Source organism: Leucoraja erinacea, chromosome 4 (assembly GCF_028641065.1).
Source record: "Leucoraja erinacea ecotype New England chromosome 4, Leri_hhj_1, whole genome shotgun sequence".
Classification (NCBI taxonomy): domain Eukaryota; kingdom Metazoa; phylum Chordata; class Chondrichthyes; order Rajiformes; family Rajidae; genus Leucoraja; species Leucoraja erinaceus.
In genome coordinates, this window is record NC_073380.1 from 3,671,254 (window position 1) to 3,691,034 (window position 19,781).

At 50.4% G+C, this 19,781-nt stretch overlaps 1 protein-coding gene across 1 annotated transcript in view; it reads right to left on the bottom strand.

The window, feature by feature from the left end:
• Nucleotides 1-2,006: 2,006 nt before the first annotated feature.
• The window catches only part of atg9b (autophagy related 9B), a 61,408-nt gene continuing 43,633 nt past the window's right edge, over nucleotides 2,007-19,781 (bottom strand). Inside the window, exons 9-16 of the mRNA XM_055633552.1 lie at nucleotides 18,914-19,092; nucleotide 18,428; nucleotides 18,120-18,365; nucleotides 15,366-15,598; nucleotides 13,045-13,135; nucleotides 8,967-9,051; nucleotides 5,326-5,465; nucleotides 2,007-4,223 (exon numbers count right to left, since the gene is read on the bottom strand). Of these exons, the coding sequence (XP_055489527.1) occupies nucleotides 4,218-4,223; nucleotides 5,326-5,465; nucleotides 8,967-9,051; nucleotides 13,045-13,135; nucleotides 15,366-15,598; nucleotides 18,120-18,365; nucleotide 18,428; nucleotides 18,914-19,092 (981 nt within the window). The 3' untranslated portion in view covers nucleotides 2,007-4,217. The remainder of the gene's footprint in view (nucleotides 4,224-5,325; nucleotides 5,466-8,966; nucleotides 9,052-13,044; nucleotides 13,136-15,365; nucleotides 15,599-18,119; nucleotides 18,366-18,427; nucleotides 18,429-18,913; nucleotides 19,093-19,781) is intronic.

Sequence of the window (19,781 nt, forward strand, 5' to 3'; positions counted from 1 at the left end):
TACCCTCTCACTTTAACCGCATGCTATCTAATTTTAGAATCGTTTACTCCTGGGAAAAAGTGTGAGCGTTCACGTTATCCATGCCCCTCAATATCCATGCCCCATCCTAACTTCCTCTCACAAACCTCTACAGATGTGCCATAGAAGCCATTAAATCTTTCCCCTCTCACCTTAAACAAGGAAGACAATTTAAAAAATTGGAGGACATAGGTTTAAGAAGGTGAAGGGAGAAAGATTTAATAGGAGTCTGAGGGGTGTCTTTTTCATACAAAGCGTGGTGGGTGTATGGAACGAGCTGCCAGAGGAAGTAGTTGAGGCAGGGACTATTGTAAAAAACAAGTAGATGGGTACGTGAATAGGACAGGTTTGGAGTGATATGGGCCAAACGCAGGCAGGTGGTACTTGGGACATGTTGGTCGGTGTGGGCAAGTTGGGCCAAAGGGAACTGTTTCCATGCTGTATGACTCCATGATGCCTGGATTAGGGGCTATTAGCCACAGGGAGAGGTTGTACAGACTTGGATTGTTTTCTGTAGAGGTTACTGATAGAAGTATATAAAATTATGAGACATAGATAGGGTAGACAGTCAGAATCTATTCCCCAGGATGGAAATATCAAATACAAGAGGGCACAACTTTAAGATGAGAGGGTCAAAGTTTAAAGATGTGCAGGACAAGTTCTTTTACACAGAGGGTAGTGATTGCCTGGAATGTGTTGCAAGGGATGGTGGTGGAGGCAGAAACGATAATGGCATTTAAGAGACTTTCAGATCTGCACATGGATCTGCAGAATGGCAGGCAGTGACTAGTGGGATACTGCAAGGCTCGGTGCTGGGACCGCAGCTATTTACAATATACATCAATGATTTAGATGACGGGATTCAAAGTAACATTAGCAAATTTGCAGATGACACAAAGCTGGGTGGCAGTGAGAACTGTGAGGACGATGCTGTGAGAATGCAGGGTGACTTGGACAGGTTGGGTGAGATGCATGGCATATGCAGTTTAATGTAGATAAATGTGAGGTTATCCACTTGGGTAGCAAAAACTGGAAGGCAGATTATTATCTAAATGGTGTCAAGTTGGGAAAAGGGGAAGTACAATGGGATCTGGGGGGTCCTTGTTCATCAGTCAATGAAAGTAAGCATGCAGGTACAGCAGGCAGTGAAGAAAGCGAATGGCGTGTTGGCCTTCATAACAAGAGGAGTTGAGTATAGGAGCAAAGAGGTCCTTCTGCAGTTGTACAGAGCCCTAGTGAGACCACACCTGGAGTGTTGTGTACAGTTTTGGTCCCCTAATTTGAGGAAGGACATTATTGCTATTGAGGGAGTGAAGCGTAGGTTTACAAGATTCATTCCAGGGATGGCGGGACTGTCATGTGCTGTGAGAATGGAGAGGCTGGGCTTGTACACTCTGGGGGTTAGAAGGATGAGAGGGGATCCTATTGAAACATAGGATTATTAAGGGCTTGGACAGGCTAGAGGCAGGAAACATGTTCTCGATGTTGGGGGAGTCCAGAACCAGGGGCCACAGTTTAAGAATAAGGGGTAAGCCATTTACAAACAGAGACGAGGAAACACTTTTTCACACAGAGAGTTGTGTGTCTGTGGAATTCTCGGCTTCAGAGGGCGGTGGAGGCCGGTTCTCTGGATCCCTTCAAGAGAGAGCTAGATAGGGCTCTTAAAGATAGCGGAGTCAGGGGATATGGGGAGAAGGCAGGAACGGGGTACTGATTGTGAATGATCAGGCATGATCATATTGAATGGCGGTGCTGGCTCAAAGGGCCGAATGGCCTGCTCCTGCATCTATTGGCTATTGATATATAGGGAATGAAGCGATATGGATAATGTACAGATACATAACATAATCTTGGTCTCGGCATCATGTTCAGCACAGATATTGTGGGCCTGTTCCTGTGCTGTACTATATTCTATTAATAGGACAGCCTGTGAACCCATGAAACGACAAGGTTTATTGCTACGTCAAGAGGAACAAATAAAACAGAGATTCGGTTATAAATATTTAATAAAACTCTCCTATTTAGCAGTCATTACTTCGTAAAATTAACTGACATCATCGTGTTGAGCAGCTGATTGTTTAATCTTGAAATGAGTTCATTCAATGAGCACAGCACCACACACAGCTAGCACCTCTCTCCAGCCAATACTGGTGATCAACGTTAATACTTAATCCGGCCGTCACTGAGCCGTCAGACATTCCCAGGGCAGCAACAATGCAGGTAAGATATAGAGTAAAGCTCCCTCTGCAGTGTGCTCATACAATCCCCGGGCACAGGTTAGACATGCAGTAAAGCTCCCATTACACTGTCCCATCTCACACTTCCAAGGCATAGGCTAGGTACAGATTGAAGCTCCGTCTGCACTGTCCCATCACACACTCCCAGGGCACGATTAGACACAGATAAAAACTTGTAAACACAAGAACTGCAGATGCTGGACTATTGCGTCAAACAGAAACTGAGCGGGTCAGGCAGCATCTCTGGGGACTCGGTTCGGGGCCCTTCTTAACATTACTAACTTCCTCTGCACTGCCCTAATATGCACTCCCATGGCATGGGTCACAGAGTGAAGCTCCCTCTACTCTGTCCCATTACTCACTTCCAGGACATGATCATTGGGGTGATGGAGAGTCAAGCTCCCTGTACAGTTTGTCAACGAGAGGGATCTTTCTGTCACCCATCCTGTCGCCAGCTTTCGCCACAAGGAAAATTAGTTCTTGAGGATTCGTTCCCGAGGAATAATTCCCGGGGATTCCCGGCAGAGCGAGCATCTTTAGTCTCCAGGCGAGTTCAGAATGAAGCTTTGAAACCATACAGTACACACTTGGTGTTGGGAATACCAAGGTCACAAATCCGACCGGTGTAATGGGCTGACATGAAAACAATCTAACATTCCTATAAATTGAACACTGTCTGATGCCCGGTCTCCAAAAGTAATCGAGCGGGCAAGCTTGTAACAGAGGGACTGCTGAACCGGGACACGGTGGTCGGAGTGGAGTGATGTTGTTGTACAGACAAGGAGGCAATTATTCTAGGACTTCCAGGGAAACCAGATCCACACTGTTACTGTTTGTAGTGTACATGTCCAAGCAATTTATTACCAGAGCAGAGAAGGTGGAGGTGAGATTCATCTGGCTGATGGGCAGGGAGCCAGGACTGGAGGTGATGGAGGGAACCCAAGGAGAGATGAGGGGGCGTTTAATTACGCCGCTGATTGCAGTGAGACACTGCTCGACAGCACGTTCTACAGATGCCTCTCTGGGAGTGAGATGGGGACAAGGCAGGGGTGCGATTATATGGAGACATGGCACAGGTCCCCGGGACCGAACGGCCTCATTCCATGCCATCGGGGTCTTGAATTGCATTCTGTTGTGCCTCGGTGGAGACAGACAGGTTCCAGCAGAGAGGCTCCTGACTAGGGGGACTCCATGTGGACCTCAAGGGACCCTCAGCCAAGAACTTCCGTGCCCCCAGTTGGGGTTGCACACACAAAGAGAAAGTATTTCCAGCCCAGATTCCCGATCCTTATTTTTGACCCGTGAATCATTGAGTGGCGGTGACATAACACAACAGGCCAATAGGGTGACCTAAGCATGCATCCTGGGAACCCCCCTCCCACCACCCCCACTGCACATGGACACCACCTCCCATGCTTTGAATCTCAGACATAAATGTTACCATTCAAAGAGTAGAGATGGAAGGAGGGTGGGGGGAAGGGGGGTAGTCAGATCCAGGTCAGAGATAGAGTGTGGGGAGAGGGGGGAAGGAAGTGGCAAGGAGTTGGCAGGAGGTGGAGATCTGGGCTTGAGAAGAGAGTCAATGTCCCATAGTTTTGACTCTTGCTCCCCCTTCTGCCCACAAGACCCGACACATGCCCTCGATGTCTTCAGTCCAATTCGCCAGTCTTGCCAAGGGACCAGGGCCGTGAGCAACGTATCGTTCCCTCTGCACGTTGAGCAAACCCGTCTCTTGAAGCGTTGCCGTGAGTGGGCAGGGGGTGCCAGCGGTGGGGTCCACACAGAGTGGGCACCACCCTCACCACAACACAGCACCGGCACTGGAAGTCATCGCGCCACCTTTGAGTGCGACAGAAGCCCAGGGAAGCTCGCCAGCCGCAAGCCTTGGGAATGTACTCCCACGATCTCGCCACCAGCAGGTCAGATACGTTAAGGCCACCCAGGTCAGTCCCGTCCAAACACTTAAACCTGTGGAAGGAGGCAAACCAAGTGACAATGATCTTATAGAGGTGTATGAAATCATAAGAGGATAATATCGGGTAGATGCACAGATTCTCTTGCCCAGAGCAGGGGAATTGAGAACCAGAGGACATAGGTTTAAGGTGAGGGGGGTGGGGGTGGGAAGGGAAGATTTAATAGGAATCTGAGGGGTAACCTTTTCACACAAAGAGTAGTGGGTGTTTGGTACAAGCTTCCAGAGGAGATAGTTGAGGCTGGGACCATCGCATCTTTTAAGAAACAATTAGACAGGTGCATGGATAGGACAGTTTTGGAGGGATGTGGGCAGGTGGGACTAGTGTAGATGGAACATGTTGGTCGGTGTGGGCAAGTTGTGTCAAAGGGCCTGTTTCCATGCTGTATGTGAGGGTCGACAAGAGGTGCAGTGAAGATTTATGAGGATGTTGCCAGGCCTCGAAGGCTTGAGCTACAGGAAGAGGTTGGGCAAGCTGGGACTTTATTCCTTGGAGTGCAGGAGGCTGACGGTTGATCTTATAGAGGTGGATAACATCATGAGGGGGAATAGATAAGGTGAATGCACAAAGTATGCTACCCAAGGTAGGGGAATCAAGTGGGCAAAGGTTCAAGGTGAAATCTGGAAGATTTAAAAAGAACCTGAGGGACAAATCTTTCACACAGAGCTTGGTGGGTATATGAAATGAGCTGCCAGAGGAGATGGTTGAGTCAGGTACTATAACAACATTTAAAAAACTATTGGACAGGTACATGGATTGGAAATGATTAAGGGAGATGGGCGCAGGCACGGGTAAATGGGATAAGCATGGATGGAGCATCTTGGTCAGCTTGGACGAGTTGAGCTGAATGACCTGTTTCAGTGACTAGTTATCTAGTCATAGAGGAGGCAGATGAGGATGACCACTGTGACCCAATAGGGAGAGAGACGGAGTGAGTGTCAGTGTGTGTGTGTGACCTGTCCCCCAGTGAGGGTCAGTGTGTGTATGTGACCCATCCCCCAGTGAGGGTCAGTGTGTGTGTGTGTGTGTGTGTGTGGGACCCCCAGTGAAGGTCAGTGCAGGAGATTAGGACTGTCTGCAACGTGTACAACACTCACCCTGTTTGTCTGAGAAGGCACTTCAGTTTCCGAGTCCTGCGGACCCCCATCAGGACCCTCTCCATTTGCCTCCTCCGTCCAGCCCCCCAGATGAAGCTGTGAATTGGCCGTCAGTGTTTCAGGCGAACTTAACCGAGGCACTGAGAGTGAACAAAAATCTTGATCAGTTATGACCGCCCACACACAATACTCCTCCAGCCTTGTTCAGAAACAGCTTCTTTCCCGCTCTTACCAGGCCACTCAACTATCCTCCCCCAAACTAGAGTGTAGCCCCGATCTTCCAATCTACCTCACTGCTGCCCCTGTACTTTTTTTGTACTTGCACTTTCTGTGTAACACTATATTCTACACTCTGACAATGTGTGGATGGTTTGAATGAACTCATGTATGGTATGAAAAAAAAGACACAAAGTATTGGAGTAACTCTGGGTTGGGCAACAGCTGTGGAGAACATGAATAGATGATGTTTTGGGTTGGGACTTTTCTTCAGACTGAGTGTAGAAGAGGGAAAGAAAGCTGTAAGAGAGGAGGGGCAGGAAATAGACTGGCAGGTAATAGGAGGATGCAGGTGATGGGGGTTTGATAGACGGACGGTTGGATAAAGGCTGGAGATTAAAAGACAGGTATGTGACAGTAGGATTGTAAATTGTGAAGCTAGATGAAGGAATATAGATGGAAGGGGAAGGTGAGGGGAGAAATAGGTTCCAGTCCAGGTGGGGTACAGGGGAGGTGGGGGTGTATAGTGTATATATAGCATGATTTGATTGGGCAGCACACACGGTTTTTCCACTGTATCTCGATACATGTGACAATAATAAACCATTGTCAATGCCTCTGCCTCGGTCCTTGGTTTCTGATCTTTCCAGCACCTGAAACTGACTATTCCAGACTTTTCCCCACATCCTGCCGCATCCATGAATGAAACCTCTCCTCAATCTCCTTCATTCCACAAAAAACATCTCAGCTTCGATTCTCCCACAACTGAGATCAAGCGGCAGAGACAAGGTCCTGCTAAAATACTTGCTCGTCCCAGACACTGCCATTGAGCACATACCTGCACTAATCCCATTGACAGCACTCAAACCGTGGCTCTCTCTGCCTGGCCAATTCACTTCTCATCCAGATACTTTCTAAACATTGTGAGAGTCTTGGGCGGTGCGTTCCACATACCAACCACACAGAGGGTAGTGGGTGGAGCTGCCAGAGGAGGTAGTCGAGACAAGTATTATAACATTTAAAAGACATTTGGACAGGTGCATGGAAAAGGAAAGGGTTAGAGGGATATGGGCCAGCATGGGAAAGTTGGGCTGAAGAGCCTGGTTCCATACTGCATGATTCTGTGACTCTATAACCACCCTCTGGGGAGGAAAATGCTTCCTCAGATTCCCTCTAATCCATCACTTTAAACCTATGCCATCTAGTCTTAGATATGCTCCTAAGGGGATAACTAATGGCCCTGTCCCACGGTACGAGTTCATTCCAAGAGCTCTCCCGAGTTTTAAAAAATCAAACTTGTGGTAAGCACGGAGAATGAACGTAGCGGGTATGTCAGAGCTCGGGGACGTCTCTTAGCGGCTCGTAATGCTAATGGCAGGTACTCGGGAAGACTCGCTAACGGCAGGTAAACACGGGAAGACTCGTGAAGATTTTTCAACATGTTGAAAAATGTCCACGAGAGCCCCGAGTACCGACGAGCAGCCATTACCGTAAATGCATTAGAGTCATAGTTATACAGTACAGAAACACGCCCTTCAGTCCAACTCATCAAACTGACCGAGATGTCCCATCTAAGCTAATTCCATTTTCCCATATTTGGCCCATATCCCTCTAAACATTTCCTATCCATGTGCCTATTCAAATGTCTTTTAAATGTTCAGTTTAGTTTAATTTAGAGATACTGAGCGGAAACAGGCCCCACTGAGTCTGCACTGACCAGCAATCCCCGCACACTAACACCATCCTACACACACTAGTAACAAGTTATAATTTTTACTAAGCCAATTAGCCTACGTCTTTGGAGTATGGGAGGAAACTGGAAGTCCCAGAGAAAAACCACGCAGGTCACATGGAGAACGTACAAACTACGTATAGATAGCACCTATAGTCAGGATCGAACCTGGGTCGCTGGTGCTATAATGCAGCAACTCTACCGTTGCACCTGTGCCACCTGTAATTGTAACTACCTCCTCTGGCAGCTTGTTCCATATACCCACCACCCTCTGTGTGCAAATGTTGCCCTTCAGCTTACTACTAAACCTTTCCTCCCTCACATTAAACCAATGCCGTCTAGAAATTGATTCCCATACTTTGGTAAAAAGATTCATCCTATCGGTCTGATTCACCTCTACCCCAATGCAAACATTGAACTTTAACTCTGGAACTGGTGCACTCTAATGCCGAGAACTATATTCTGCACTTTTTACCTTTGTTCCACCTATTGTACTTGGATTTGGCTTGATTGTGTTATAGTATTATATAATTTGTTTGGATAGCATGCAAAATAAAGCTGTTCATTGTTATTATCATGTGTATTGAGGTACAAAGCTAAACCTATCTATTCCCCTCATGCTTTGGCCTGAACAACGTCTTGAACAACTGCAACATTATGGCTCAATCTCTATGTGGAAATAAGGAACTGCAGAAGGGCTTCAGCCCGAAACGTCACCTATTCCTTCGCTCCATAGATGCTGCCTTACCCCGCTGAGTTTCCCCAGCATTTTTGTCTACCAAGGAACTGCAGATGCTGGTTTACAAAAAAAGGCACAAAGTGCTGGAGTAACTCAACAGGTCAGCAGCATCCCTGAAGAACATGGATAGGTGGCGTTTCTGGTCGAGGGCCATATTAATTCCCAACTTCTATACTCAATTACCTGACTGATGAAGGTCAGCGTGTCAAAAGCCTGTTTGACCTGTCCTGCCTTTCCCCTGAATGTTTCAGACACAGGCCACCCAGGGCGTATCGTTGTCTTTCCTTCAGTCTTAGCCTGTAGGTACTTTCGCAACGCTTAAGAAACATTTAGACAGGTACATGGTTAGGACAGGTTTAGAAGGATCTGGGCCAAACACAGGTAGGTGGGACTAGTGTAGATGCGGCATATTGGTCAGTGTGGGCAGGTTGGGCCGAAGGGCCTTTTTCTACACTGTATGACTCTATTACTCCATGTTTTCCTGAACCATGCGCTCCAGTTCATGTCATAGGCCCATCACATCTATGCCGCCATTTAATCATGGCTGATCCATCTTTCCCTCTCAACCCCTTTCTCCTGCCTTCTCCCCATAAACTTTGACACCCTTACTAATCACAAACCTATCACTCTCCACTTTAAACATACTCAATGACCTGGCCTCCACAGCCATCTGAGGCAATGAATTCCACAGTTTCACCACTCTCTATGACTAAAGAAAATCCTCCTCATCTTCTTTCTAAAGGCCTGTCCTTTTATTCTAAGGCTATGGCCTCTGGTCCTCAACTCTCCCACTAGTGGAAACATCCTCTCCACATCCACTCCATCAAGGCCTTCCACTATTTGGTAAGTTTCAATGCTGTACCCCCCTCATCCTCCTAAACACAGTTTTGCGGAGTTGACTTGCGACACATGGCGTGGGCCCGGCCCTTCGTGCCGTAAAGAGAGCCGAGGTACCTGGGGCAGTGGGCTGCTCGGTGTCGGAGCTGTGGGCCTGGGGCCTGGGTTCCATCTGTGGTGGTTGAACAGTCTGCTGGTGGAGCTGCAAAACAGAAGAACCGTTTAGTTTAATTTAGTTTGTTGTCACGTGTACCGAGGTATAGTGAAAACCTTTATTGTGTGCTAACCCACAGTCAGCAGAAAGACAATACATGATTACAATAAAGCTATCCACAGTATACAGTTACATGATAATGGGAATAGCGTTTAGGGTGGCACGGTGGTATAGTGGTAGAGTTGCTGTCTTACAGCGCCAGAGACCATGGTTCGATCCTGGCTAAGGGGTACTGTCTGTATGGAGTTTGTATGTTCTTCCTGTGACCACGTAGGTTTTCTCCGGGCGCTCCAGTTTCCTCCCACACTCCAAAGACGTGCCGGTTTGTAGGTTAATTGACTTATTTAAATTGTCCCTAGTGTGCAGGATAGAAGTAGTGTATGCAGATTGTTGGTTGGTGTGGACTCGGTGGGCTGAAGTGCATGTTTCCACACTGTATCTCTAAACTAAAACTAAACTAGTACAAGATAAAGTCCAGTAAAGTCCAATTAAAGATAGTCTGTGGTTCTCCAGCGAGGCAGATAGCAGCTCAGGAATGGTCTCCAGTTGGTAGGATGGTTCAGTTGCCTGATAACAGCTGGGAAGAAAATGTCCCTAAATCTGCAGGTGTGAGTTTTCACACTTCTATATCTCTTGCACAATTGGAGAGGGGAGAAGAGGGAGTGGCCAGGATGCCAACTTGTCTTTGCAGCGTGAGGTGTAAATGGAGTCAATGGAAGGGAGGTTGGTTTGTGTGATGGTCTGCGCTGCGTCCCCAATTCTCTGTAATTTCTTGTGGTCATGGATGGAGTTCCCAAACCATGCTGTGATGCATCCCAATAAAATACTTTCTATGGCGCATCTGTAGGTTGGTGAAAGTTAGTTGGGGACATGCCGAACTTCCTAAGCCTTCTAAGCCTCCAGGAGAATCTTTCATGGACTTCCCCAACATAGACCAAATGCGTCACCACTGCCTCCAACCCACCCTCCTCCTGCCGTTCCAAACCTTACCCTCTGCACTGGCCCCAGCCACAACCTCAATCTCTGGCTCCCCATACAAACTGCCACTCCCCTCCTCCCTCGGGTCCACCCACACCTCTCAGCCCGCGGTCCGGAGAAGGGTCTCGACCCGAAACGTCACCTGTCCATGTCCTGCACAGATGCTGCCTGACCCGCTGAGTTCCTACATCACTTTGTGTTTTGCTCAAGATTCCAGCATCTCGTGTTCTGTGGGAGGGGCGGTACAGAGGGAGTGCCGCACTGTGGGAGGGGCGGTACAGAGGGAGTGCCGCACTGTGGGAGGGGCGGTACAGAGGGAGTGCCGCACTGTGGGAGGGGCGGTGAGGGAATGCCGCACTGTGGGAGGGGCGGTACAGAGGGGGAGTGCCACACTGTGGGAGGGGCGGTGAGGGAATGCCGCACTGTGGGAGGGGCGGTGAGGGAGTGCCGCACTGTGGGAGGGGCAGTGAGGGAGTGCCGCACTGTGGTGGGGCGGTGAGGGAGTGCCGCACTGGGGGGGCGGTACAGAGGGAATGCCGCACTGTGGGAGGGGCAGTGAGGGAATGCCACACTGTGGGAGGGGGCGGTACAGAGGGAATGCCGCACTGTGGGAGGGGCGGTGAGGGGGCGGTAAGAGCCGCACACTGTGGGAGGGGCAGGTGAGGGAATGCCGCACTGTGGGAGGGGCCGCGGTACAGAGGGAGTGCCGCACTGTGGGAGGGGCGGTACAGAGGGAATGCCGCACTGTGGGAGGGGCGGTACAGAGGGAGTGCTGCACTGTGGGAGGGGGTACAGGGGACAGCACTGTGGGAGTGGCGGTAGAGGCCACACTGTGGGAGGGGCGGTGAGGGAGTGCCGCACTGTGGGAGGGGCAGTGAGGGAATGCCACACTGTGGGAGGGGCGGTACAGAGGGAATGCCCGCACTGTGGGAGGGGCAGTGAGGGAGTGCCGCACCGCACTGTGGGAGGGGCGGTGAGGGAATGCCGCACTGTGGGAGGGGCGGTACAGAGGGAATGCCACACTGTGGGGGGGCAGTGAGGGAGTGCCGCACTGTGGGAGGGGCGGTGAGGGAGAGGGAATGCCGCACTGTGGGAGGGGCGGTACAGAGGGAATGCCGCACTGTGGGAGGGGCGGTACAGAGGGAGTGCCGGTGGGAGGGGCGGTGAGGGGAGTGCCGCACTGTGGGAGGGGGTGGGGGTACAGAGGGAGTGCCACACTGTGGGAGGGGCGGTGAGGAGTGCCGCAGGGAGTGCCCGCACTGTGGGAGGGGCAGTGAGGGAATGCCACTGTGGGAGGGGGGGGGGAGTGGTGGGAGGGGCGGTACAGAGGGAATGCCGCACTGTGGGAGGGGCGGGGACAGAGGGAGTGCCACACTGTGGGAGGGGCGGTGGGAGGCGGTACAGAGGGAGTGCCGCACTGTGGGAGTGCCGCACTGTGGGAGGGGCGGTGAGGGAGTGCCACACTGTGGGAGGGGCGGGAGTGCCGCACTGTGGGAGAGGGAATGCCGCACTGTGGGAGGGGCAGTGAGGGAGTGCCGCACTGTGGGAGGGGCGGTGAGGGAATGCCGCACTGTGGGAGGGGCGGTACGGTACAGAGGGAATGCCGCACTGTGGGAGGGGCGGTGAGGGAGTGCCGCACTGTGGGAGGGGCGGTACAGAGGGAATGCCGCACTGTGGGAGAGGGGGGGGGTGAGGGAGTGCCACACTGTGGGAGGGGCAGTGAGGGAGTGCCGCACTGTGGGAGGGGGCGGTGTGGGAGTGCCGCACTGTGCCGCACTGTGGGAGGGGCGGTACAGAGGGAATGCCGTACTGTGGGAGGGGCGGTGAGGGAGTACAGAGGGAGTGCTGCACTGTGGGAGGGGCGGTACAGAGGGAGTGCCGCACTGTGGGGGAGGGGCGCACTGTGAGGGGAGTGCCGCACTGTGGGAGGGGCGGTACAGAGGGAGTGCTGCACTGTGGGGAGGGGCGGTACAGAGGGAATGCCGCACTGTGGGAGGGGCGGTACAGAGGGAATGCCGCACTGTGGGAGGGGCGGTGAGGGAATGCCGCACTGTGGGAGGGGCGGTACAGAGGGAGTGCCACACTGTGGGAGGGGCGGTACAGAGGGAATGCCACACTGTGGGAGGGGCGGTGAGAGGGAGTGCCGCACTGTGGGAGGGGCGGTGAGGGAGTGCCGCACTGTGGGAGTGGCGGTACAGAGGGAGTGCCGCACTGTGGGAGTGGCGGTACAGAGGGAGCGCCGCACTGTGGGAGGGGCGGTACAGAGGGAGTGCCGCACTGTGGGAGGGGCGGTACAGAGGGAGTGCCGCACTGTGGGAGGGGCGGTACAGAGGGAGTGCCGCACGGTGGGAGGGGCGGTGAGGGATTGCTGCACTGTGGGAGGGGCAGTGAGGGAGTGCCGCACTGTGGGAGGGGCGGTGTGGGAGTGCCGCACTGTGGGAGGGGCGGTGAGGGAGTGCCGCACTGTGGGAGGGGCGGTACAGAGGGAATGTGTGGGAGGGGCGGTACAGAGGGAATGCCACACTGTGGGAGGGGCGGTACAGAGGGAGTGCCGCACTGTGGGAGTGGCAGTACAGAGGGAGTGCCGCACTGTGGGAGGGGCGGTACAGAGGGAGCTTCATGCGATGGGAGAGGCAGTGGTGAAAGGGATGTTTCTGTCCTGAAAGACAGTGTAGAAAGAATTACATCTAACTACACACGTCGTAGAGTTGCTGGCTTACAACGCCAGAGATCCGGGTTCGATCCTGACTACGGATGCTGTCTGTACGGAGTTTGCACCTCTATGACCGCTTGGGCTTCGTTCAGGTGTTCCAGTTTCCTCCCACATTCCAAAGAAGTACAGGTTTGCAGGTTAGTTGGCTTCTGTAAATTGTCCCTAGTATGTAGGATTGAACTAGTGTCCAGGTGATAGTTGGTTGGCGCAGACTCAGTGGTCTGATGGGCATGTTTCTGCACAGCATCTCCAAAACTAACTCGTTCTGCCTGAGGCCACACTGTGCTTACCTCGTGCATGTAGATAGCGTGCAGACTCATTTCCGTAGAAGCAATGTTAGCGAGCAGGAGCGACCTGCCTGAACCCGTACTCTCTGTCACGCTGATGAACCAAGAGAAACACAATATTGAAGAGTCAGTCCACCAGTAACTAGTTCCACCCAGTCTCAGACAACTCATTTTATCTGCAGCTCCTCAGCCATATTATCTGAAGCATCACCAAGGCAGTGCGTGTGGAGAGCATGCATGACACACGCATGTGAAAGGACCACCACCAGCATGCTTCAGTGGTGCTTTTCTCAGCAATCCTTCAGATTTCACTCAGTGTTTGAATGTAGACACAGGAAAAGATTTACAAGGATGTTACTGGGTCTGGAAGGTTCGACTTAGAAGGTGGACCCGGAAAGGCTACTTTCTTCCCCCAAGAGTGTAGGAGGCTGAGGGGAGATGTTATACAGGTTGATAAAACCATGAGGGGTATCGATAAGATAAATAGCTGATGTTTTGCTCAGGATAAGGGAGGCCTAAAACTACAGGACATGGTTTCAGGGGGGAAAGGGACCCAAAGGGGAAGGTTTTCACACAGAGACAGGTATATGGCATGAGGAAGTGGTAGAGGTGAGTGCAATTAGGACATTTATGGCACGTTAATGTTTTGCACTATCACGGTCTGGTTTACTTAGTAAAACAGATAATTTACTGTACTTACTGGTTGTGTTGCATCTAATGTACCTGCAAAGTTGCAGCAAGGGAGAATTTTGTGGCTCTATTTCATATGTGGTACATATGCCGGGCATAGAGAGGTGAGGTTCAGAGGAATATAGGGCAGGACCAGGCAAACAGGAGCAGCTGGGTGGGCATGAATGAGTTGGGCCGAGGGGCCAATTTCCGAGCTGGACTGCTCTGTGACTATAATGTGCATCCCTGTCAAAAGGAGGATTTGCTCAGGCTTTGAACAAGGCAGTTGTCTGAGCCATTGTTTGCTAGGCTGGGTCCAGGCTGGTGGGTGGCTCCAGATTGGGAATGATGCTCAGGCTTATCTGCCCTAGACAGATCAAAACTAGACTTCCTTGTCCTCGGGAGGCGGGTGAGAGCACACTCGCACCTAACTCATTGAAGCCAGAATTAGTCATAAAATACAGCACGAAACAGGCCCTTCAGCCCAACTTGCCCATGCCGATCAATATGGCATACTGGACTAGACTAATGTGGCTGCTTTTGGCCCATATACCTCTATAAACCCTTCCTGTCCATATATCTGTCCAAATGACTTTTAAAAGTTATACTTTATCCCTTTCTATAACTTCCTCTGGCAGCTCATTCCAGATACGGACTATCCTCCAGAGTGAAAAAGCCATCCCCAAGGTCCCTCTTAAATCCCTCCCCACTCACCTTAAGCTAATGCCCTCAACTATTAGAATCCTCTACCTTGGGATAAAGATCGAGTTGAATTCTAAAGGTTCATTTCAGGATTCCAGCATCTGCAGGATTCTGACCAATTTCTCCAATTTCAACTCCAACTCCAATACATGCCCCCCAATCATCCCTCTCTTTCTCTGCCCCCCAAACGCTATCCACACACATTTCTCCCATTATCTTTCTCGCCCCTCCCCCACCGTTACTTTGTTCCTTCCCCCTCCTTCATACATTCATCTCCCAACCCCAAATCCCCCATTTTCCTTTAATCTCCTCTCTTTCCCCTCTCCCAGTCCTCTTCAACCCACATCACTCCCTCCAGCTTTAAATTTCATTCCTCCTCTCCTTATCCGACACCCTTTTGTCTCCTTTTCATCTCTAGCCTTTGCCACTTATTTCACTCATTTGCCTGCTGCCTCACAGTGCCAGATACCCAGGTTTGATTGGGACCTTGTGTGCTATCTGTGTGGAGTTTGCACCTTCTCCCTGTGATCGTTTGGGTTTCCTCCGGGTGCTCCGGTTTCCTCCCACATCCCAAAGACATACGGGTTTGTAGGTTAATTAGTCTTTGTAAATTCCCCCCAATGTGCAGAGAGTGAATGTGAAGATGGGATAATATAGAACTAGTGTGAACGGGTGATTGATGGTCAGTGTGGATTTGATGGGCCGAAGGGCCCATTTCCAAGCTGTATCTCTAAATTACATCCCCCTCACCTGTATCCACCTTTCATTTGCTATGCTTTATCCCAGCCTCACTCCATTAGTCTGAAGGAGGGTCCTGACCCAAACCATTGTCTGTCCATTCCCTCCACAGATGCTGCCGGACCCGCTGAGATTCCCCAGCACTCTGCTCCGGACTGCAGCACCTGCAGCCTGCGTATCTACAGGACCCCGACTGGTGGTTCCCTGCCACCTACCTCTCCTCGATGATGGTCCTGTCGCTGCGATAGAGCGAGCTCTCAGCACCGTTCTCCACCAGCAGCGTGTGTGACCTGGTGCGGCCAGGGAGGTGGGAGGTGGGCAGTGTCGCTAGCACACTTGCAGCAGCAGAGGCGGTGCTGCAGGGCTGCGTCAGGCTCCCGTCCCTGCCCACCAGCGGCGCAGCGGGCAGCACCGAATGCGTCAGCAGGCTCATGATCAGGTTCTCCGGCTGCAAGTAGAAGGAGACAGTCAGACACTGGTACAAGTATATCTGTGCTTGCAGGCGCACACACTCGCGCACACACACATTCCACAGACACACTCGCACAGACGCACACACTTACAGACACGCTTATACACAGACGTGTATTTACACACTCACACAGACATGCTCACACACCAATGCACACAGATATACATGTGCATGTATGCACAAGCCCTCTGCACACACTGCAATATTCCCTCAGTACCAGTAGCAGATGCAGGTCAGTCCATCACACAGACCAGACTCCCCACCACTGGCTCCATCTATACTTCATGCTGCCTGGGAAAGCAGACAACAAAATCAAAGACTTATCCCACCCGGGTCATTCCGCATTCTCCTGCCCCCCTTCGGCAGAAGGTACAGAAGCTTGAAAGTGCGCTCCACCAGACTTGGGAACAACTTCTTCCTCTCTATTATCAGGCTTCTGAATGGTCCTTCCATAAGTACTATACTGTCCAATTCATCTCTTCCCCATTGCGGACATTGAACTTTGTCTCTGGAACTGATGCGCTACAATGCTGAGAACTATATTCTGCACTCTGTATCTTCCCCTTTGCCTTATCTATCTGTTTGGATCACATGCAAAACAAAGCTTTTCACTGTAACTCGGTACATGTGACAATAATAAACCGAAACCAAAACTTGAATAGATAAAGGCTTTATTTTGGGATAGGTTTAGATCCATTGAAGTTTATAATGCTAACTGATTCACATCCTGCAGAATTCATTCACAGCCTTCCTCACTATCCATAATTCTGTCAACATTCATGTCTTCTGGGACCTCTGCTGTTTGTGATGTATATAAATGATTGGACCAACATGCAGGAGGGCTGATTAATAAGATGCCTCATCTAAGCTGGTCCCATTTGTCCATGTTTGTCCCAAATCTCTCTGAACTTTTCCCATCCAATGTCTTTTAAAAGCTGTTATTGTACCTGCCGCAACTCCCTCCTCTGGCAGCTCGTTGCATATATCCATTATCCGGTTCCCATTAAATCTTTCACCTCGTCTCAAATCTGTGATTTTAGTTCTTAATTCCTCTACCCTGGGGAAAAGACTATACATTTCATTCCTAATTCCTCTACCCTAGGGAAAAGACTGGCCAACAGCATCATAAAAGACCCCACACATCTCCATCATGGACTGTTCACTCTGCTGCCCTCGGGCAAAAGATATCACAGTATAAGGAGCAGAACAGGTTCTGCAACATCTCCTTCCCCCCCCCCCGAGCCATCAGACTCTTGAATTCCACATAATGTGCCGCCACTATTATCTAATTTATCTTTTTATCCATTTTATCCTTTTGTTGTTTTATGTTGCACGGTGAGCCAGATGCAACGAAATTTCGTTCAGATTTGCATCTGTTGGTGTATTTTTGAATGACAATAAAGTCTTTGATTGACAATTATGCTATCTATTCCTCTCATGATTTCATACATCTCTCCAAGGAATAAAGTCCAAGCCTTCCCAACCTCTGCCTGTAGTTCAGGCCCTCAATCCTGGCAACGTCCTTGTAAATCTTTTCCAGCTCAATGGCAATTTTTTAATGCCGGGGTGACCAAAACTGAACACAATCCTCCATGCGTGGCCTCACCAACTTTTTGTGCAACTGTAACATAATATCCGAACTTCATTATATCCCATATTCAACACCCAGACTGACGAAGGCCATCGTGCCAAAATTGTCCACCTGTGGCACCACTTTCAGGGAACTATGTACATGCTTTTAAGAACATTGAACACATAACAGTATAGAACAGGAACAGGCCCTTCAACCCACAATGTCTGTGCCGAACATGATGCCATACCCAACTCTTACCTACCTGCACATGATCCATATCCATTCTCTGCATATCCATGTGCCTATCTAAAGTCTCTTTAAGTGCCACTATTGTATCTGCATCCACCATCACTCCCTGGCAGCGAGTTCCTGGCACCCACCACTGTGCACAAAACTTGCCATGTACGTCTCCTTTAAAATTTCCCGCTTTCACCTTAGAGCTATGTCCTCTAGTATTTCATATTTCCAGCCTGGGAAACAGGCTCTGACTATCTACCCTATCTATGCCTCTCATAATTTTAAATACATCCAGCAGGTCTCCCAACCTCTGGCTTTACAGAGAAAACAATCCAGGTCTGTCCAATCTCTCTCTGTGGATAATACTACCTGACTGATGAAGGCCAATGTACAAATGTATTCTTTACCACCCTATCTACCTGTGACACCACTATGAAGGAACTATATATCTGTACTCCAAGATCCCTTTGCTCCCCAACATTCCCCAGTGCCCGACTAATCACTGTGAATGTACTGCTATGGTTTGACTTCTCAAATGCAGCACCTCGTACTTTTTTGAATTAAACTGCATTTTCCATTCCTCGGCCCACTTCCCCAGCTTTTCAAGCTCCTGCTGTAATTTTTGATAACCACCACCACTGTCTACGATGGCTCGTTGGCCAATGGCGGACGTGCTGTGACACTTACGATGTTGGCGGACTCGTTGGAGAGCAGGGAGCTGCAGAGTGGCGTGTCGGAGAAGAGGTGTTGGGCCGGGGGACCAGTGGCTGCGTCGTGCTGCACCTTCTCCTTCAGGTGGCTGATGAAGACCGAGCTGTCCTGGGGCGGGTGCCAGCGGGGGTTGGTGATGGTGAAGTGCATTAGCGAGAGTTCCGTCTTCCCGTTCTCCGCCTGCTGGTAGACCGAGGCCTCGGTCTGGCCTTCCGACAGCCACTGCGGAACAGAGGGACGGTTACCCCCGGAGCTACAGATCTCAAAGTACCCGTCCCCTAGACCCTCCAAACCAGGGGTGCATCTGTGAGACCACCCCAAACCAGGGGTCTGTCACTGATACTATGAGGAAACATTAGTCGCAGAGCTGCAGATATCAAAATACCCGTCCCCGCAACCCAGGGCTCTCTCCCCAAGACCCGCAAACTAGGGGTCTGTCACTGAAACTTCAAGTGGAAAGGTTGCACCACCCAGAGCTACAGATATCAAAGTACCTGTCTTGAGTCCCTTCAATACTGGGACCTGTCTCTGAGACCACCCCATCCCAGGGGTCTGTCACTGGTACCATGAGGGACAATAGCCCCACAGCTACAGATATTCGAGTACCCATCCCAGAGTCCCTGCAATACAGGACTCCGTTTCTGAGACCACCCCACTCAGGGGTCATTCAGCAACACCACCCCACCCAGAAACCTAGGACACTAATGGAGGCAAGCTTCCCCCCCCCCCCCCCCCCCCCCCCCCCCCTCCCCCCCCCCCTCCACCCCCACATGGGATTGCCGTGCTTCCGGACATCCATCTGTGCAAAGGAGCAGATGTCCCCGACCCCAACCACCTCCACCGAGAAGTTGCGGAAGAAGTCGATGATCTCCAGGGACTTGGGCCGCAAGGAAAAGATCAGCACAAAGGGAGTGATGATGGGACTCAGCAACTCCTCTAGGATGAACACCTGCAAGACACAAAACAGGGGATCGCGGGTCAGTCATCCCCCTAGCTTCACCTGGTCATCCCAGCCCTCATCCCTTACCTTCTCGCCCCAGGGACTGTTGAGAAAGTTTAAAAGATTTAAAAGTTACAAAATGAATTCAGCTGTAGAATTAGAAGCAAAGAAAGGCTTTCACCTTTCTCCCATTACACTAGCAAGGCTACAGTACTATAACATTCGATGTTTTTGCTCTGTAATATAAACAATCAGAGGAATGTTCAGAGGAATGTTCTTTCCCTCTGCTCTACAGATTGCAATGTACTTAAACAATAGGTCAACAAGGTCAAAAAACAAGAGTGCTTGAATCTGCAAAAAATAGCTTCCTCGGAAGAACCTGTCAATCTTACCAGCCAGAGGCTGTACAATGCTCTGTAGATAAAGTATTGCTGAATTGCTGATTATTGGGGTATAAATATATCTGATTGAACATTACCCCTTGGTTTGGGGATAGAGTGAACCATAACATTATAGAGTGAACCTATAGTCTGTATATTGCATACTGTGCGCACCCGCCTGGCGAAATAAAGATTCTACTACTTGATGACTAATTTTATTACGTTTTTGTCCGTTTGAAGTGAAACGAATCACAACATTGGCATAGTCGAGCAGGATATTGCTGGAAACTATCTCTGAAGATTGAGTAAGAGGCGACA